Consider the following 18956-nt stretch of genomic DNA (forward strand, 5'->3'; position numbering starts at 1 on the left):
CAAATATTTAATATCACATAAGAATCAAATATTTAACCACCATGGAATTGTCTAAGGAGTTAAAACAAATACAATAAAAGACAGAACTAATGGGAAAAAGGAATATTTATGACAAAAGAAATAGCATATCAGGAAATTCACACACTTGCTTTCTTTCCAAGAGCAGGATGAGGAGATCTATAAGATTTGTCTGTATGTGCAGTAAACACAGAGCTGTGCTTAGCTTAGCTTTTTCTTAGCATAAACCCTGGGAGTACAGGGAAACAGCTGACTGTTAAGAACTCACTCTAGCATATAACCTTTACATCCCATCCCTTTTTACACACTGGTTTAATTAATAAAACACATTTCATTTAGTATTGCTGTATGTTGTAATTTTTAAAGGCTTCCTGTTTCTCCATTGTGCTAGGCTAGGTTAACTACACCAACCCTGTACTTCATGCACAGATTAATACTGATTATTCTCTTTGCCATATTTGGGTGTAAATGGTGGTCTAAAAACCTTTAAAGAATGTATAAAGCACAGCACTTTATGCTCAAATATGTTCACTTTATGTGTTTCCCATATGCAAATATAATTTGTTGTAGCCAAGTGGTTACTATCTAATTATTCCACAACGTCAGAATGAATAAAGACAAGGAGACAAGTTCCTACTTCCATTACCTATTGCATCTGTAAAATAATGCAGGAGGCATATTTACAGCTGCATAGCCACAGCTAAAATCCCAGCTCAATAACAAAAGTTCTTTAACACATTAAATATTCACTACTTGCTGCACACAACTGGCTTATCCAATAGGTTTTCAGAGTGCTAAACCAATTCATCAACCAAATCAAGTCCTCCTTGGCTGAAAAACACTAGATCATCACCTACTCCCGAGCATAGCCCTGAGCTATTGAGTTGTGTGAATTCAACCTGTATTCACAGTCTGATCGATGTTCTCTGTGGATATTCTCCTCTGTGTAAACAATACAGTAAGTTGTTTGACTCTGCAGATGGACTCTTATTCATCACCTCTAAAGAGAATGTGGAAGATGTGGTGGGAGCTCAGTGAATACATGCAGAGAGCAATTCAAATCAAAGCAAGACCGGAAATGTATTCCTTAATCTTAAACTGTCATTGAGTTAGGGAAAGCAAAAACATTTCAGATGTGACGAGCACTTACTGGTTGTTAAAAAGACATGAAACATGGCTATAATTGTATAATTGAAGGGTGAAAAGGTTTGCACTTTTGCAGTAGCAATTCTGGGTGATTTGCTTCTTCTACTGTCTGTTTGACGTGAGCACAGTGTTTTGTCCTCAGTTTTGAAACATTTGACACCAACGCCTCCGAACAGTGCTGAACAGTGCTGTAGCAAATATGCAACTAAAAACCTTCAGTTCAACCACATCTTCCCACATTTCCACCCTTATAAATGTTCTTTTTTTTTAATGAAGTAAACCCTGCATAAAAAGTGTTTGACAAACAGGTGTCTGAACCACAAATCGCAGCCATAATTCATTTCTACCATTGCTGAGAGTCAAAGGTGAACGTGCAGGTGATAGGGTGATATGTAGCCTAGTGACAATGTTAGCAAACTTTAGCAACATAAAATTTCCAAACTGCCTGTCTCTTTTTTTGAAACCTTTATCAAATGTTTTGATTCGATTCTAAAATTGTAATAAATTACATTTATTACACATTTACTATTTAAATATTTTATTAACAAATTAGATACTGTATGATGAAATACTTTATAACCAGGGGTTCAATTGGGCCTGAGCTGAGCTTCCTCTTAGTTAAAATCACATCATCATGTCTCACTTGTACTCTTCTAAATCTGCCAGACCTGATAGCATATGGCTCTTGATCAGTCATTCTCTAGACTTCAAAGAGAAAGATTTGAGCCGATTGCTTCAACCAAACCAACGTTAACAACGAGCATTTTATGTCACTGTTATCAATTATCAGACGTCATCAGACGGAGACTGCGCGATAAGAAACTGTCAACGCACCGAGACGCAGGACAGAGCAGCACAGCGCCACAGCAGCGACTTACTCAGACCAGGGGGAATTGAGAAATATTCACATATCTGTTCTTGTTATTTATTCCCATGCAAGTTGCTCCAGGTGCGTTAGTGAGTTGCGTTAGTTACAGCGACACTCTGTGTCTCAGTGTCTCCGAAACATTCTCATGATTCAATAACAGGTTTGCCTTTAGAAAAATCATGAATATAATTGACCATCTATACTGAAATCTAGTAATATAATTTTAGATATTTGGTTAACATAATTAAAGAAAGAGGAAACCTCAGCGCCATCATGAAGAAATATAATTATATAGGCCTATGTTAAATAGACTTTCTGAGCACACAGGACAAAGTCTGAACATCAGGGCGCAGTTTATGTGCTTCATTTGAGATAATGTGGGTTCAAATGATCTGCTGTTGAAGTTATGATTATGCATTCCTGTATAACATTAGAATTACAGTAGCTAGTGGGGCCATGAGAATAGCTACCACTGGAGCGAGTAAAATAAACAGGTGGTATTAGATAGTTGTTATGAGACCACTTCATTCATCCCGATTGTTCGTACTTTGTTCCAGTTGTTAGACTTTTAAGATGGTCTTGTGAGTATTGAGCAACCTTCAGGTTTAACATTGTTTAACAAGCAAGGGGTTTGATCATTCAAATTATATTGTGATGTGTTGTAAGGTCATAAATGTAAATCGTTTGTCATTGTTTGAACCTGAAGATGGTCTAGTAGGCTGCAACCTACCAACCCTTACTACATGATACACTACATGATGTTTTTATAAATACCTTTTTAAATATGAAATAGCCATTCTCCTAATAATCACTTCCTGTCCTGTTCCAACCATTTATAAACTGTCCTTGATGCATTCTTGGTTTTTTTATCACACCTCAATCTAACTAATCCAGACTAGTGCAGGTGCTGTTTCTTGACTTAATCCAAGAGGTTGGGTGGTGTAAAAATCTATGCATCTGCTTTTTATTTTTTCTTAAACTTATGTCCAATATGCACACCCCGACACACACACACACACACACACACACACACACACACACACACACACACACACACACACACACACACACACACATAGACAAAGGCTCCCCCTCATCACAAATCACATCACAACCCCTGTTTATAACCATTTGCAAGGCTCCTTACAGGAGTATGTGTTGTTGTTGCTGACATTTTACATTCTGCTGAAAAAGTAAACAGAGAGGTATCACCAGCAGACAGGGTAAAGTCATATAATTTGATGTATTTAGTGATGGTTTGTTATATTTATTTCACTCCTTTACTTTAAACGATCCAAGAATGTATTATTTATTTAACCCTCAGTCAATTAACTATTCTTAAAAACATGTTCTATTAAGTTCTTCCGGCCTCAATAGTAAACAGAAATCTGAAAGAACCGGGAAAAATACATACATACATACATATAATACATACGTACATAACGAAGGCTAATCAAGCAATTTCCTGTGCTGCTTTGTTCTCTTCTGAACAGGTACTCATTCATAAAAACGTCTTGAAGTTGAAGAGGAGTTTTGTGAGCAAAAATGGCTCCTGCCATCGGTGGTCCTCAAGGCTACACACCGCCTGAAGGTGGCTGGGGATGGATGGTGGTTATTGGGGCCTTCATCTCTATTGGGTTCTCATATGCATTTCCGAAGTCCATCACAGTCTTCTTCAAAGAGATTGAGGTGATCTTCAATGTGAGCAGCAGCCAGGTGTCCTGGATCTCCTCCATCATGTTAGCATGCATGTACGGCGGAGGTGAGTTATGATCCAAAATACAGCCTGCCAAGAAGACTTATAGATTGAATCAGTTTCTGGCTCTTAGCACAATTGTAAAATGTTTATTCTTGCAGTGTTCAGTGAAAAGCCAATCCAAAAGCCACAGCTTTTTGCTTTCATCCAGACTTGTACACTGCAGCCTGTCAGCCTTGGTTTGTCCACAAAGAGGCCACAGATTCTCAGGATTATAGTACATCCTAAATCAAACATTTCGTATTGAGATAAAACAATACTGTAACTCCTTTACTGACGTGTTTATGAAAGTGAAATATTATATGTCTCTGGAGCACATGAATGGTTTTCAGCCCTGTATATCCCCTGATTGTTTTCCCCTGTGCCTTGAGAGTGAAAGACCACCGGGGGTTTGGTTGTGTTCCTGCGCTGATGAAATGACTGAGACACTAGGTGATGTCACACAGGTCTGGCTAGTCCGCAGATGATAAGGCTCTATTCTTGTGCATGATATTCAACACGGAGAGAACAGAGTTCAAAGGAGCCCTCCTCGTCCCTCAAGACCGTCTGCTCTGAAATCAAAACACTGCTCTTCTCTTTACTCTAATGTGTGATAAACTGGGAAAATGATGACACAGGCATCTTTTTCTAATCTCATGGAGGTTTCAGGAAAGTTGCTTTAGTGTGCCAAACTGATGGTGGTGAACTATAACACCATATAAAAACACTGTATATCGAATCTTCTATTCTGGCATTAGTTTAACATTTATTTGCAAGGGATGCAAGCAATCAAACAGTAAAGTATTTTCTCTCCAGGCTAGCATTGCATCCATTGCATTGTGGTCAATATTTTACATAGAAACTTAAATTCACATCATATTTTGCTACATATATTCTCTACAAGCAGATACGTTTCCATATATCTCCTGTTTACTTACAACAGTATTACATGCAAAAGGCAAGCGAAACATCACATCCAAGTTAAGCCCTCATTACTGTACAATGGAAGTACAGGGGTCCCTGTAACGGAATCAATGCTGCTTATTGTTCAGCAACGCATTCTCTTAATAAGTAGATGCAGGGTGGCATGCAAGCGTTGGAAGAAGTGGCTAAAGTTTACTGAGTTACACTGTGAACTTGTCTCTCATTTGGCATTGTGTTAAGTAATATTTTTTTATCAGAAGCAGCACATAATGGATTTAAGTTTGTGTGGATTTACCACCTTTTGTCATGGCTGTAAAGGCGACATGTGCACCTCTCCAAGTTATGACACAGTGCCACAGTGGGGTCAATATCTCTCCGTGTCCAGGTGTAACATTGTTAATTAATGCGAATGCCTATATGTAAATATACACATATGGACGGGTGATAATTGACAGAAAGTGAAAAAGTGTTTATCAGTGCTGTGAGTAGATGACAGTTGACTCTGTTTTTGTCTGTATGTTAAACATGCTGAGCACATCAGCAGGAGTTCATTAACAGCCCACTGTTGCGAACCTCTGTACTCCTTCAATTTTTGATTCATTACATTCATAATATTCTACATTGGTTTGTCTCCAACCTTTTTCATCCAGAGCAACTCTCCCTGCAAGGCGGAAGGAAAGAACTCATTGTTAGTGTGGAGACTCCCTGTATTACAATTTAAAAACCCTTTGTCTTGCATCGTGCTGGCAAATGAGTCTGGACAACCTCTAAACAAAAACTGTCAGTTTCTATTTAGGTTCATTGGGAAGTGCAGAGATTTGGCAGGGAGGCAGAAGTGTCTTCCATGTGGATCCTCATACTCATTTAAGCCAGTTGTTATAAGCCATAGATGGAAATGGTGTTTTGCAACCTGAACCCTCCTTGCATTTTAGGCATTTGTTTACAAGCACATAGTGATTTTCTTGAATTGCTCTTGAATCCAAGGTGCAGACATATTAATAAGTTGATTTACTGTTGCCTGATTCAGTCACTCTTTCTTTGGAATTGTTGTAGCAGGTGCCAGAACTGCAAAAAAAACTGTAGATAAGGACATTTCAGTTGTTATATTAACCCCCACCCCCCTCTCTCTCTCTCTCACACACACAGAAACATACATACATTAATACCACAACCCACTTGTCTGATCTGAGGTACCTCCAATAATCATTTAAAATGCATTTAGAGTCCATTTAATAAGAATTCACAAACAAATTATTCCTCTGTAATTCTTTATGAATCTCTGAACCAAATAAATGATTATTTAATTACACCTTTCATGGTTTTTCTGACAGATCGCATTATTAATGGCATGAGAACACATCTACTGCAGTGCAGCACTGACAAAAATGATTGCAGAAGTTGTTTGAATTTGCTGAGCCACAGCTGTGGCGCCAGAGCCCTCTGGTGGTTAAACATACAACTGTGTATTGATGACTGAATAGAAATCCCCATCTCTCAGCTTCTAATGTGTATGTGTCTTTTGTTGCATTGTTTTTTTTTTCTCTTTAGGTCCTATCAGCAGCATCCTGGTTAATAAATATGGGAGTCGTCCTGTTATGATGGCAGGAGGATGCATGTCTGGATTGGGCCTTGTTGCTGCTTCTTTCTGCAATTCTGTTCAAGCACTGTACTTTTGTATTGGTGTGGTGGGAGGTACCTTATTTTAACTTTATATATCTTTAAGATTGGTCATGACTCACCCTATTATTTTCCTGTGCACTGTTGCCATCTTGTGTTCTTATAAAACAAAAACACCAAGAAATACCTAAAATCTCCAAGTGCTTTATACTTAAGCTCATATTTTTAAGATCATATTTTTAAGATTAACACAATTATTTTGAATTTATTCTTTTAGGCTTGGGATTGGCCTTCAACCTTAACCCAGCCCTCACCATGATTGGAAAGTATTTCTACAAGAAGCGACCTATTGCTAATGGGATTGCCATGGCTGGCAGCCCCGTCTTTCTCTCCACCCTGGCACCTTTAAACACTTGGTTCTTTGACCAGTTTGGCTGGAGGGGAAGCTTCCTTATTCTTGGTGGCCTGCTCTTCAATTGCTGTGTTGCTGGTTCCCTCATGCGGCCTATAGGACCAAAACCAAAACCTGCAGAGAAGACCACAGAGAGGAGGACTGCATTGCAGACAATTAACAGCTTCATTGACCTCTCTTTGTTCAAGCACCGTGGCTTCTTGCTTTATATTTTTGGCAATGTTATCATGTTTTTTGGCCTCTTTGCACCACTGGTGTTCCTCAGTAATTATGCAAAGAGCAAAGAAATCCCCAAAGAAAGGGCAGCTTTCTTATTGTCCGTGCTGGCTTTTGTTGACATGATTGCCCGGCCTTCTATGGGCATTGTGGCTAACACTAAATGGGTGCGTCCCAGAATACAGTACTTCTTTGCTGCCTCTGTGCTGTACAATGGTGTGTGCCACATTCTTGCTCCAGTATCAGTAGACTACAAAGGCTTCGTCATTTATGCGATCTTCTTTGGTTTTGCATTTGGCTGGCTGAGCTCAGTGCTTTTTGAGACCTTAATGGACCTGGTGGGAACTCAGCGCTTCTCCAGTGCTGTTGGGCTGGTCACTATTGTGGAGTGTGGTCCTGTGTTGTTGGGGCCCCCTTTGCTTGGTAAGTTCATCACCCGTTATGTGAAGTGTGGAATGATGACTCACTGATGATTCTGAAGCATTTCTCTTTTTATCTTCACAGGGAGGTTCAAAGACATCTATCACGATTACAAGTACACGTACCAGGGCTGCGGGATCCTCCTCATCGTCTCCAGTTTTTTGCTGTTTGCAGGGATGGGACTCAACTATCGACTTCTGGCCAAAGAGAAAAAAGAGGAGGAGAAGAGGGCCAGGGTGGGAGGTAGAGAACAAAAGTCCAACAGGGACAATGCTGCCAAGGAAGTGGCAGAGGCTAGGAGCACAGAAGACACTGTCTAATATTCTGTACATGTGAAGTTACATTTTTGTTCTGTTTTATGTTGTCTGTGAGGTGTATATTCATGAAAAACAGGTGCTTGTGTGAAACAGTGCAGATGAAGGTTCTTCTGTCTCAGTTATGGCTTCTCTCCTGTTTCATAATGCCCTGTTTTTGAACCTCATATGCAATTCAATGTAAAATATTAACACACTAATTAAAGTCTTTTAAACTCTAATGAACAATCCACATAAAATACCTCTACCATTCTTATAGGGACTGTGTTTGGTAGACTATTCAGGTTTGTTTAGCCTTCTATAGCATTGTATTAGAATATTATGGTTTTTTTTAAATCTCATATGGTATAGCTATAACTCTTCTGTAACTTTGCCTCAGCACATTATATATAGTATACTAGCTTTCTAACCTACCTGATACTAGCTATCAGGTAATTGAAGCTATTTTTCACCAGGGAACTTGTGCAGTAAAGGGTTTTACTTTTTAAAAGAGACTACATTCAAACATTCCCTGTGAACATAATTAACTATAGTATTCACCTCACTTCACATATCATACCATCTCTCAACACATATATAAAGAGCTTTTTTTGTTCACAAGGACCTGATAGCACAGTGCCATTTTTGAAGGTTTGAAAACATTCATGGTCCCACTATCATTTTGTATATTCCACAAATATATTCATAAATTTTTTTCTCTTTTAAACATGTTGTCCTGGTCCATTTCAGATGATGGATGACTGGAATTATCAATAATTCTAAGGGCTTTAAAACTTGTTGCACAACTTTGTGTATTCACATAATAGAAGAATGTGCCAAGGACTACAAGTGACTGTATATGAAACACATGTCAAAAAATCAAATAAACTGTCATCTGACAAGAATATAAAAGTCCTCTGTAGTCTGTGCTTCTCATAAATCTTAGATGAGGAGAAGCGTGAGTTCTTTAGAGATGTACTAACACTATTTTTTTTTTGTAACGACAACCATATCATAGCATTCTTTTTTAAACAATTTGGACGAAGGAGAGTCATAATTAGATTTACTGACACTTGTTGTTTTATAAGACAAATGCCTCCACAGCATTAAGTCATTTTATCAAATTATGCTCTTGCCATAGCTAGACTATAATAATAGTCTAGCTGACATAATTTCCACTGGTTGAGCGTCAACATGTCAACATGTCAACATGTTCAAAACTGTTCATTTGTGCATCGTTGGCAAGTTTCAAAGACACAAATCAGTGTAATACTGCACTTCTCATTAAACAGAATGATATTAATCCAGCCCAGCCGTGCCCTCTCTTGGTACTAAAGGCCTACTTATGAAATAAGTAGCAGCAGATCTTCTACATGAATCAGGAGATTTTTTTATTTTATTTTGCTGCATAAATAAAGTTTAGAAACAGTGGTTATAACAGTGGTGAGAAGATGCATTTTCCCATTCCACTTTTAGACGCAACAATTTTGGTTGTAACTAGAATGAGAAATGTTTTTAGAGAGGTTTAGTCTTAACAGTATCTTTCTTTGGACAAGACTGAAGTGCTGTGATGGGGCCTGGGTGTCATCCTGGACTTGGTCCTTTGGATCAAAATATTACACCTTCAAAATTAATTAAAAACAGCTTGTTCAGTCATTCTTTTTTCCATCTGAGAAATCTTCAAAAAAAAAAAAAAAAGCATCTGTACTGAATTTCAGGGACACAGAGAGGCTGGCACTTTTTCATTTTATTCTGCTTTGCATAATGCACGTCCTGTTCATAGGCCATAAAATGTGTTTAATCACTTTGGAACCTCTTCTTTTTCTTTTTTTTCCCCTTCCAAATTTACTTGTGGCTTTATTGATCAGTTTATACTTGCATGGAAGTAGTGGCACCACATAACACCTCAAGTAAATCCAATGAAGTACCCCCGATTTACCATCACCCACCACTAGTACATGGAAAACTGATCATCAGCTGGCTCATGTTGAGTGACTATAGTTATTGAGGATTAATGTGTACACCAGTTGGTAAAGACACATTTTTATTTATTTATTTATTTATTGATGCTATTGGGTAGCTTGTGAGTTTTCCCCCATGGGCAGTTTTGCAAGTTTTATAATAGTAGGATACATTTTATATTTTTTAAAATTATTTTATACTATTAATCTGAATCTGAAAAGTAACTAAATACATACATGTAGTGGAGTAAAAACCACAATACTTGCCTAACTGGAGTGGAGTTCAAGTATAAAATGATAGGAAACGGACACAGTGAGATACACCTCACTTGAATAAATGACTGAAGTTACTTTCCACACCTGTATGTCAGTAATTCACAGATATTTTAAGTGATTTGTTTCTAAGAAAAGCATGTCCATATCAATTTTTAAAACAGAATATAACGTTGTTTACCGGATTGTTGTCCGATAATGGAAGTAGCCCTCCGGGTGACCGTTGGAATATTTGAAATAAACCGTTAACAACCGGTTGAACAAGATTGTAGCCGGTGCCCGAATACGTGGTCAGATTAAAACCCGTTAACAGTTAACGGTTTAACTAGTCTAACTAAATATTAATTTCCCAGCGACTGGCAGGTAAGGTTGTAAGGCTGCTGTTTGCCAACATAAAGTTTAATGCTTTTGGCTTGTTGCTATTTTGTTTTTTGTTTTGTCGGAATTTCTGATTTTAGCTAACCTACTAGCTAAGTAAGCTATGGTCAAGTGATACCGGTTAACTTGCTATTTGAAACTCATTGGTCAGCTAATCGGTTAAATTAGCCAACGGCTAAACGTAATAATAATAATATATATTAATAATGTGAATAATGGAAATGTGAATTATGTGAATACTGTCTGATATTATCTGTAAAAACTTTTTCCTCCCGTAGTCGATGAAGTTAGACATGAACAGTTAACGTTAGAGCTCAGTAAACTACTTCAGTGGTGGAAAGTAAGTAGTGTTATTATTCATTTAACGTTACTCAAGTAATGTTGCTGCAATTGCAACATAGAGGTACTTGTACTGGAGTATTTCCGTTTTCTGACTCTTAATACATATACTCCACTATTTGATGGGGGAATACTATACTGCATTACATTGATTGGACAGATGTAGTTACTCTATGAATGAAGATGTTATATCAAAACATATAACAAGCATATAAAACACAGGTATAGCAGTGGTGCAGGGGTCAAGTTTGATTTTAATTTTACTTCCTGCAACGAACCAGCACCTGGTCGCTAATATTGGCTGTGCATGGGGAGTTTTGCTCATTTTAGTCATATAAGATTAAACAACTGGCTCCCTAACTTTATGAGTTGTTGCAAAAAAATCTGTGTCTGGTTTGGGCCTCTTGTCAGTTTTTAGAAGTATTCACAGAGACACATCCACTCTCAACATCTCAGGGGGCTTCAGTAAAATAACCGTCGCCTAAAGATGTAAAATTATCTTTCAATTCACGATTCATAATAACAGCTATATCTAACTGTCTGGTCATTTCAGGATGGAGAGAGACAGAGGTTTTAACTTCAAACTGTTGGTGCCCCCAAGGGTGAATAATGGACAGGTATCTGCTGTTAGACCTCAGGAAATTGTTGAGAACTGTGGTGACTTCATGAATTCATTGCAGCAGGTAAGTTAAATAACCCAATAGTTAACCAACAGTAAATATTAATGAATAAACTAATGCCAAAACACTTTGATGCTAGCTCAGCACTGACACAGTCCTTCAGCACAATAATTAGCCAACTTTTTTATAGCATTGAAAGTTTTACACATAGAGTATGTACACTTGTGGGCATTGTTTTCCGTGTTGTAAGCTGAATGTGTTAATGAATGGGGCAGCTGTTGTCTAAGAGGCAGTAATCATTAATGCCTTTGATGACTAAGTGTAATTGCTGTTTTTCCCTAGGGTTACAGCAAGTATTTTGAGAAAGGACAAAGCGTGCCTTTCCAAAATACAAGCATGGTTACACCAACTAAACCAATCAGACAAGGTATTTTCTATTAAGCAACACTAGCTTCATAATTCAAACGCAAAGAACTGGCAGTTATCATACATGTTGATTAACATCATACATGTTGATAAACATGTAAATTCATTATTGTCCTTCAAAGACTTCCCCAAGATGAAAGTTGTGCCACCAATGGAAAAAGATGAGGTAATATTTCCATTGTACAAAAATGTGGAGCATGAATAGAATATGCTTGGCCTTTGCAGCATGTTGATTGCGAAGTACCTCAGTTTACTTCCCATCATTGTGACAATTCCCCAGAATAATTGCAATCCTGGACAGCTTTGTTCCAAGCTGTTTGATGAAGTTGAGAAAATTCAGTGTTGGAAGGTCAAAGTTGACTCTGACACTGTGCAAAAGGAAAGAAGACTCCAAGAAAACAAAAGGACAATAGAAACTCAACGCAAAGCCATTCAAGAGTTACAGGTATGTTCCTTGTTGAGTTTTCTGTCTGTCTCTCTTTCTCTAACCACATACAAAGATTATTGATAATTAAGGAACAGCTCTAACACACTCTAACTCTCTCTAACTACTCTCTTTGACATCTAGTGTTATCTGTTGTGTGTGTTCTCTTTTTACAGTTTGGAAATGAAAGTCTCAGTATAAAGCTGGAGGAACAGATTAGTGAAAATGAGGATTTGAGGAACAAGTATGGGTTTTGTTTGCAAAATGCCCAATAGACATGCTCTGAAAAAGCCTGATAAATGTGACAATCTGAATTTCAAATATAAATGTTTTGTTTATTTAAAATGTTTTGTTTATATATTATTTCAAATTTTAAATGCAGAAACAATGGAACCAGGAACTTGTGTAATATACTCAAAGATACTTTTCAGCGGTCGGCTGAGAAAATGGAGCTGTGTAAGTAAAAAGTGCTTTAAATTTTTCTGCCCATGTACGTCAGCTATATTGTTAAGGTGCAGTGCCACATATTCTATAACAAAATTTAACATTTTGCAGTTGAATCTGAAAGAGAGGAAACACATCACCTCTTTATGGAAAATAGTGAGAGCATTCAGGTGAAACACCTCTAAATTTGTCATAATGAAACAGTTTTTTACTAAAGATTATTTAGTGGACAGGAGCTAGTAAAAGGATAGGACATGAGGTTTGATTGTCAGTTTACAAGTAACTTTATTTCTGTAGAAACTGATTGCAGCATTTGAAACCCTTCGTATTCGAGCAGAAGCGGATCAACAAGAGATGCAGAAAGGTATATTTTGTCTCTGTGTGTTTACTGGGCTATTCACTAAAGTAATCCTTCATAAATAACATGAAGGACAAAATCAACCCTCGAATAACACAGGATGAAATATTGATAGATTTACAAGCAAGATAATATGTCCACCAATAAGAAAATTAATAATTTTATCTTTTTCCAGTGAAAGAGGGCTTGCTACAATTTGAAGAACTAAAAGAGAAATATTGTCAAGAATATAACATGAAGGAGGAAGAGGTTAGTTTAAAAAAGAGAGATCAGTTTATTTGGGAAGTTGTAACATGTAATTACAAGTTTTGAAACAAAACCTAAAGAGTGATGCTGCATTCACAGGTTGTCGGGCTTCAGATAAAACTTAAGAATAAGGAAAGTGAACTACAAAAAATGCTGCTTGACCTCCATGAAACCCAAAAGCATTGCAAACAACTCCAAGAGGCAAAAAGTAAGATCATATTAGCTTTCAAAATATGGTGTTTGTATATGTTTAAATTCAAAATGTTTTGTAATTTGTAGTTTTCAGTTGTTTTGTTTGAACATCATTTTGTTATATAAAATGTTTCAGTGTCAGTTTTTCAGTTTAACAACATTCAGTGTTTTGTTAACAATGTTTTGATAAACATTCCCTTTAAAAGAGAAAGAGAGAAGCTACAAAACATTGTAATAAAAACAATAATATTCACTCACCAGAATGTCTAATTTAATAACAAGTGACAGTGATATTCAAGTAATTCTCTGTGAAGCAGTAGGATTGAATTAATTCAACCATGTGACCCTGAAACTGGGTTCACAGATTTGCATATATCCTGTATTTCACAACAGCCTTTATTGAAACTTAAAATAAATGCTAAACCACCAACTCAGAATGAAATTCTAAAATTCTAAATTCTGAACTATCCATCTAGAAACATTTCTGACCTCTTCAGTGTGCAGTGTCTCAATATGAAAATATGTGACATATTGTAGATATTTTTTTATGTTGCGTCCAAGTCAAGTTCAATGGACTTGAACTTCAGTATTATTTGTGATTTTTTTTTTTTTTTTTTTGAGGATACCAAAAATTATGGCATATATTTACTATCTTTACAGATCAACAATATGAACTTCTCAAAAGCTCAAAAGCTGAACAGGAATCCCTTCTTCAAAAATTACACACTGCTGAGCAGTGCTTTGAAGAAACTCAGGTGAGTGTGTTAGGATTCTTGTCAGTTTCAGTGAAACTGGGCTCTGTTGTGTTGTATCTGCTTTGACTGAGTCATTATCCCTCCCTCAAAGAAAAACCACGAAGCTATTGCTGCAGCCCTGGAACAAAGTAAAGAAGAATATGCACAGATCATCCAAAGCAAAGACTTAAGTTTGCAGGAGCTCAGCAGAGTAAAAAATCAACAAGCAGAGACGCTGGAGCAGATTCAGACAACCATTAAAGAGCTACAGAATTCATTAGCCCTAGAGATACAGAGGTATTATTGACTCCTGAAAATTCACAGTATTCACAGTAGACCAAATGCAGTTTTTCCTTGTCATTGCATATTTCATTCATTCTTGTTTTCACTCATTTTCAAGCGCCAAAGAACTTGAGGATAAACTCATGGCAAGCAACAAGGAACTTGAAAGGAAAAACACACTTTTACGTAAGTCTCACTGTGTGAAATATGTAGATATTTTTATTTGATGTACTGTCAAGCTAAAAGAAAATGTTTTACTCAACAGGCGAGACCATAGAGCAGAGTGCAAAGAAAGATGCGCAGATCAAAATCCTTGAAGATGAACTGGTAAAGTGTGTTTTAAATTTGAGGAAGAGCGTCTGTGTTTTTTAAGCACTCATTGTAATTTAAACACCACATTCATTGTAAACTAATCTCTGCATGTTGCTGTGTTCCAAGGACATAAAATTAAAATCTATTGAGTCCATGAAGGGTGAGATTGATGTAACTGAACTCAGAGTGAAGGAACTCACAGCTAAGCTTTCAAGGACAACAGAAGAGGTCAAACTATTTAAGGTGATACAAATAGATACTTCATCTCAGAAAAAAGGATGTTTATTTGATAGTCTAATACAAATGCCTAAAATATATGCCTATATGCCCTTTTTATTGATGCAGAATGAAGCAGAGATAACCTTTGCTAAAAATAATCTTCTGAAGAAGGCCTGTGAAGCTGCTGAAAAGGCACAAGAAGATTTAAAGGAGAAGTCAACTGTGACTGAGGTTTTTGACATGATTTTCATTTTCTTGCTCCATTCGTTATCCCTTACCCACTGTGAAAATCTTTTTGGGAAATTTGTTTTATGATGAAAAACTATTCAGTAATATGATGTGTTTTCATGCACTCAGATCAAAGTGCAGGAGCTAGAGGGACAGTTGTTTACTGAAATAAAGAAAAATGAAGAACACACCTTTCAGATGGAGCAACTGAGAAAAGACATCACACTGCATAAGTGAGTTCTTAATAGCCAGCCATTCTACAATATTGGCTTATAGAATATTATATTGAAGTGTTCAAATCTTAATGTCTAATGTTTAATTTATGTCATTTTAAAGAGTAAAGTATGAAGAGCTATTATCCAACTTTAATGAGCTTCATTCTGAGAAGATGGCCATTCAACAGCGGTTCGAGAGTGGATCCTCTAATGTGCAAGCTATTGAGGCAAATATGAAGGTCTGAATTACCCAATCAAATGTAATTTTCATCACACCATTTTCATGCGTGCAGTAGCTGTTTGCGCTATGTGTCAGTTTGTTTTATGTAGTCATTAGTTACTGTATATATGAATGGCAAATGCTGAAAACTGGTTTGACTGATCAGGTCAGCAAGGAGAAGGCTGTGAAGCTAACAAGAGAAATTCAAAGACTCAAAGAAGAAAACCAGTGTTTACGGTGAGTTTGCAGGACAGAGACCTTAAATCTTTGACATTGTGTAGTTTTTTAGATTAAATTTTTACTATTTTCATTAAATAGAGAAGAAGTAAATTCCGTTAAAACCAAAATCCAAGGGAAATGTCAAGAAACTGAGACTCTGCAGAAGAAAATTGAAGAAAATGTAAGAATGCCAACTAAACTAATTCTCAATAGACACACATTGCTTCATAAAGATGCCTGTTCTGAAAGTAGTTAGCAATGATTTCTTTGTGCTTTTTGTGTATAGTGTGAACATCTGCAGGAAAAAATCACAGAAAAAGAAAAACAGATCAAAACTGTTGAAACTAAGGTAATTTAAAAAACTGAAAACTGAAAAAGCTGTTATTATTGTTTACTATTTTCTGGAAATAACAAGAAATGTTCTTTCAGCTGTGCAATCTCAGGAAAAAAATTGAAATTAAACTTAAAGCCCAGGAGGGATACCAGAAAGAGGTTTGTGATGACTATAAAACTATAGATGTATGATACTTGAAATGAATTTGTTATTTATTTAGCTGAACAGTTCACTTGTATATTTTCAGAATAAAATACTGAAGAAACAAATGGCAAAGGAGATTGCAAAATCCAGTCAATTTGAAAATGTGGTATGGTGGTGTTTTTTTTTCTTCCAGTTTGTAATATCAATATAAATTATTTAAACTAATACTAAATACCCTGTTAAATTTAGATGCTTGTTTTTGCCTTTAGATCAGCAGTCTTCAAGATGAGTCCCAGAACCTTAAAGCACTGAATGAGGAGGTCCATCAGAAATTGCAAAAGGATCTTGAGCACAAATCAACCTTTGCAGCAGATCTTGAGAATGAGGTTACTTAGATAATACAAAGTTATTTGGGAGATTTTTGGCTCCCTAGAATTGAATTGAACTGAATAAAATCATCTTGACTTACAGGTACAAAAGCTCAGATTAACAGCAGCAGAGGCTGTCAAGAGAAAGGAAGATGCAGAACTCAAGTGTCAACATAAGATAGCAGATATGGTTGCACTGATGGAAAAACATAAGGTTAGGTTATTATAAATTACATTCTGTTCAAAATGGTCTGTTACAGCATGACTGTCAGTCCAGGAAGGAACTTGACTTGTCCATGTCATTACTAGAGCCAGTATGACCGGATGGTTGAAGAAAAGGATGCAGAGCTTGATGAGAACAAGAAGAAAGAGACGGAGGCTGTTGCCCAGAGGAAATCACTTGTATGAGGCTAAACAATTATAAATGAAGATTTATCTCTATCTATTAACAATTAGATAATGAATCAGTTATATCCTAATGTTTCCAAAATGAATTTCTTAAAATCAGGAGTTGGATCTCTGGAAACATAAGAGTGAAAATGATCAGTTGAAGAAACAGCTGGAGATTGAAACAACAAAGAAGGTATGTCCTAGTCTGAATCCATTACAGTTTTATTTTTGTTTTTTATGGATATGCTTTAACTTTTGAGAGTCAGTTAATTTCTTTTTTCAAAGAAACACTTTCATTGCTATTAGGAAAACCTACAGAAGGAGCTAACTGATTTGAAGAAAGAAATGTCATCACTGAAAATTACTCAGATGTCAGAAGCAGAGAACAAGCAGGTATAAAGTCTGTACATCTGCAAATATGCCACTGCTGATGATGTTGTTTATCATCATTTTACCAAGAAATTATTTTTCAAAATTCTAGTCACCTGCATTGAACTATGAACAGGGACGGTGTTCAGACACTCCAAAAGATAGTGCTTCAAAGAAATGCATGTTTGACTTCTCCAAGACCAGGACAACTCCTTTCTATCGCAAAGATAATGGAAGTGCTGCAGTCATGAAGAATGCTGTGAGTTCAATCTACTAAAATGTTTTTAGATAGGCGAAACAAATTGTCTCATTTCAGGTTTGAATTGTTGCAGTGAGTCAGAAAATAATTTAACAAGCTGTCGTAACTAAATTTGTATTCTTAAGTAATTATTGCTGGGATTTTAATTGGCATTTTCAGGCTCAGGAAAGTTTAAGTACAAATACTGTGTATGAACTTAACTATCATATTCAGACCATCAACACATTTAATGTTTTCTATGGTTAAGGAATCTGACACTGAATCCATCAAAATGTCATGTGGAACAACACCAAAGACCAAGGTAGGTAACAGTTATATCTGTTCATAAAGTAAATAACTGACTATGATAATTAAGACAACTAAAATGTTTTCTTTGATCTGTGTCTCTTTTTACTGGATCATTCATACTAATTTACACTGACTTTGCATCATAGGACGTTCACACTGAAGACCTGAAAACCCCAACAATGACAAACAGGGTTGGCAGAACATCAAAAATCAAAGTAATATACAGAATCATTCTGACATTTTCCCAAATTAATAAAAATATAAATGAATTTTGCTGACATTTACTCTTTGAATTCATTTACAGTCCTACAGAATAAGGACACCACCCTCTGCTGGAAAAGCAGCACACTGGGGGAAGAGCACCATTGAGTTTGACCCCAAGTCTGACAGCTCTGATCCAAATGATCTGTTGGTGAGAAAGATTTTTACTGGTTGATATTTGATTTGTCAGAAGTATGCAGTATTGTACCAGTCTGTTGATTTTTTGAATTTTATGCGATTTTTCTGTGCAAGATGAGCAGATTGGCTGATTTGGCTTTCTCTTTGTCTTCCTGACAGACCTTTGCAAATGCACCCACACCCAATTTTTCAGCTCCACACTGCATACTCAATCCTTTTAAAAAGGTAACACACTGCCATGGTGGTGTGATGCTATTTAAAAATCAGATAGAGATGAAATAAGTCCTGTAATTCTTATTTAAAAAACTAGATCAACTTTTTTTTTCAGATCCAGAGCCCTGTTGGTCATAAATCACCAGGGAACTCGTTGAAGTTAGCTGCAATGAAAAGGATGAGAGATGCTGGTTGGACTGCAGTTACTGGTGGTGACAAGAAAAAGAAGAAGAAGAATGAGAAGATCTTTGCATAAGTAGTGCTATTAAAGGTCAGATAAGCAGTATTATAACAATATTACACAGGAGTTCATACTCAATGAATAATAATATATAATAATAATAACAGGCAAATAATAATAATAATAATAATAGGCAAATATATTTCTTAACATGCATAGAAAATATTCTTATGGATCAGTTAAACAGTATTGTTAATGACAGGAAAATGTAG

At 36.4% G+C, this 18956-nt stretch overlaps 2 protein-coding genes across 3 annotated transcripts in view; both read left to right on the forward strand.

The window, feature by feature from the left end:
- Nucleotides 1–8564, forward strand: part of slc16a1a (solute carrier family 16 member 1a) — a 30489-nt gene extending 21925 nt beyond the window's left edge. Inside the window, exons 2-5 of the mRNA XM_071495563.1 lie at nt 3526–3794; nt 6240–6383; nt 6586–7359; nt 7441–8564. Coding sequence (XP_071351664.1) covers nt 3578–3794; nt 6240–6383; nt 6586–7359; nt 7441–7676 — 1371 coding nt within the window. The 5' untranslated portion in view covers nt 3526–3577 and the 3' untranslated portion in view covers nt 7677–8564. The remainder of the gene's footprint in view (nt 1–3525; nt 3795–6239; nt 6384–6585; nt 7360–7440) is intronic.
- Nucleotides 8565–9558: 994 nt separating this feature from the next.
- Nucleotides 9559–18759, forward strand: sycp1 (synaptonemal complex protein 1). Of its 2 annotated transcripts, none has more exons than XM_071495560.1 (35): nt 9559–10246; nt 11154–11283; nt 11563–11647; nt 11769–11812; nt 11927–12091; nt 12247–12314; nt 12453–12526; nt 12626–12684; nt 12812–12878; nt 13048–13121; nt 13218–13326; nt 13971–14065; nt 14157–14341; nt 14445–14512; nt 14592–14653; nt 14765–14881; nt 14984–15088; nt 15215–15318; nt 15422–15539; nt 15687–15757; nt 15839–15920; nt 16026–16088; nt 16169–16231; nt 16321–16383; nt 16487–16603; nt 16689–16799; nt 16895–16987; nt 17094–17168; nt 17282–17368; nt 17481–17603; nt 17851–17904; nt 18038–18106; nt 18196–18303; nt 18450–18515; nt 18619–18759. In XM_071495560.1, the coding sequence occupies exons 2-35, from the start codon at nt 11155–11157 to the stop codon at nt 18757–18759; spliced, it is 3114 nt and encodes a 1037-aa protein (XP_071351661.1). In that variant the 5' UTR covers nt 9559–10246; nt 11154. The 2 variants fall into 2 exon arrangements, with proteins under 2 accessions (XP_071351661.1, XP_071351660.1); XM_071495559.1 differs by having other exon boundaries at nt 9575–10246; nt 17457–17603.
- Nucleotides 18760–18956: the final 197 nt, after the last annotated feature.

The sequence above is a fragment of the Trachinotus anak genome, unplaced genomic scaffold, assembly GCF_046630095.1.
Source record: "Trachinotus anak isolate AG129_WGS33_773 ecotype Australia unplaced genomic scaffold, CSIRO_AGI_Tana_v1 ptg000013l, whole genome shotgun sequence".
Lineage (NCBI taxonomy): Eukaryota > Metazoa > Chordata > Actinopteri > Carangiformes > Carangidae > Trachinotus > Trachinotus anak.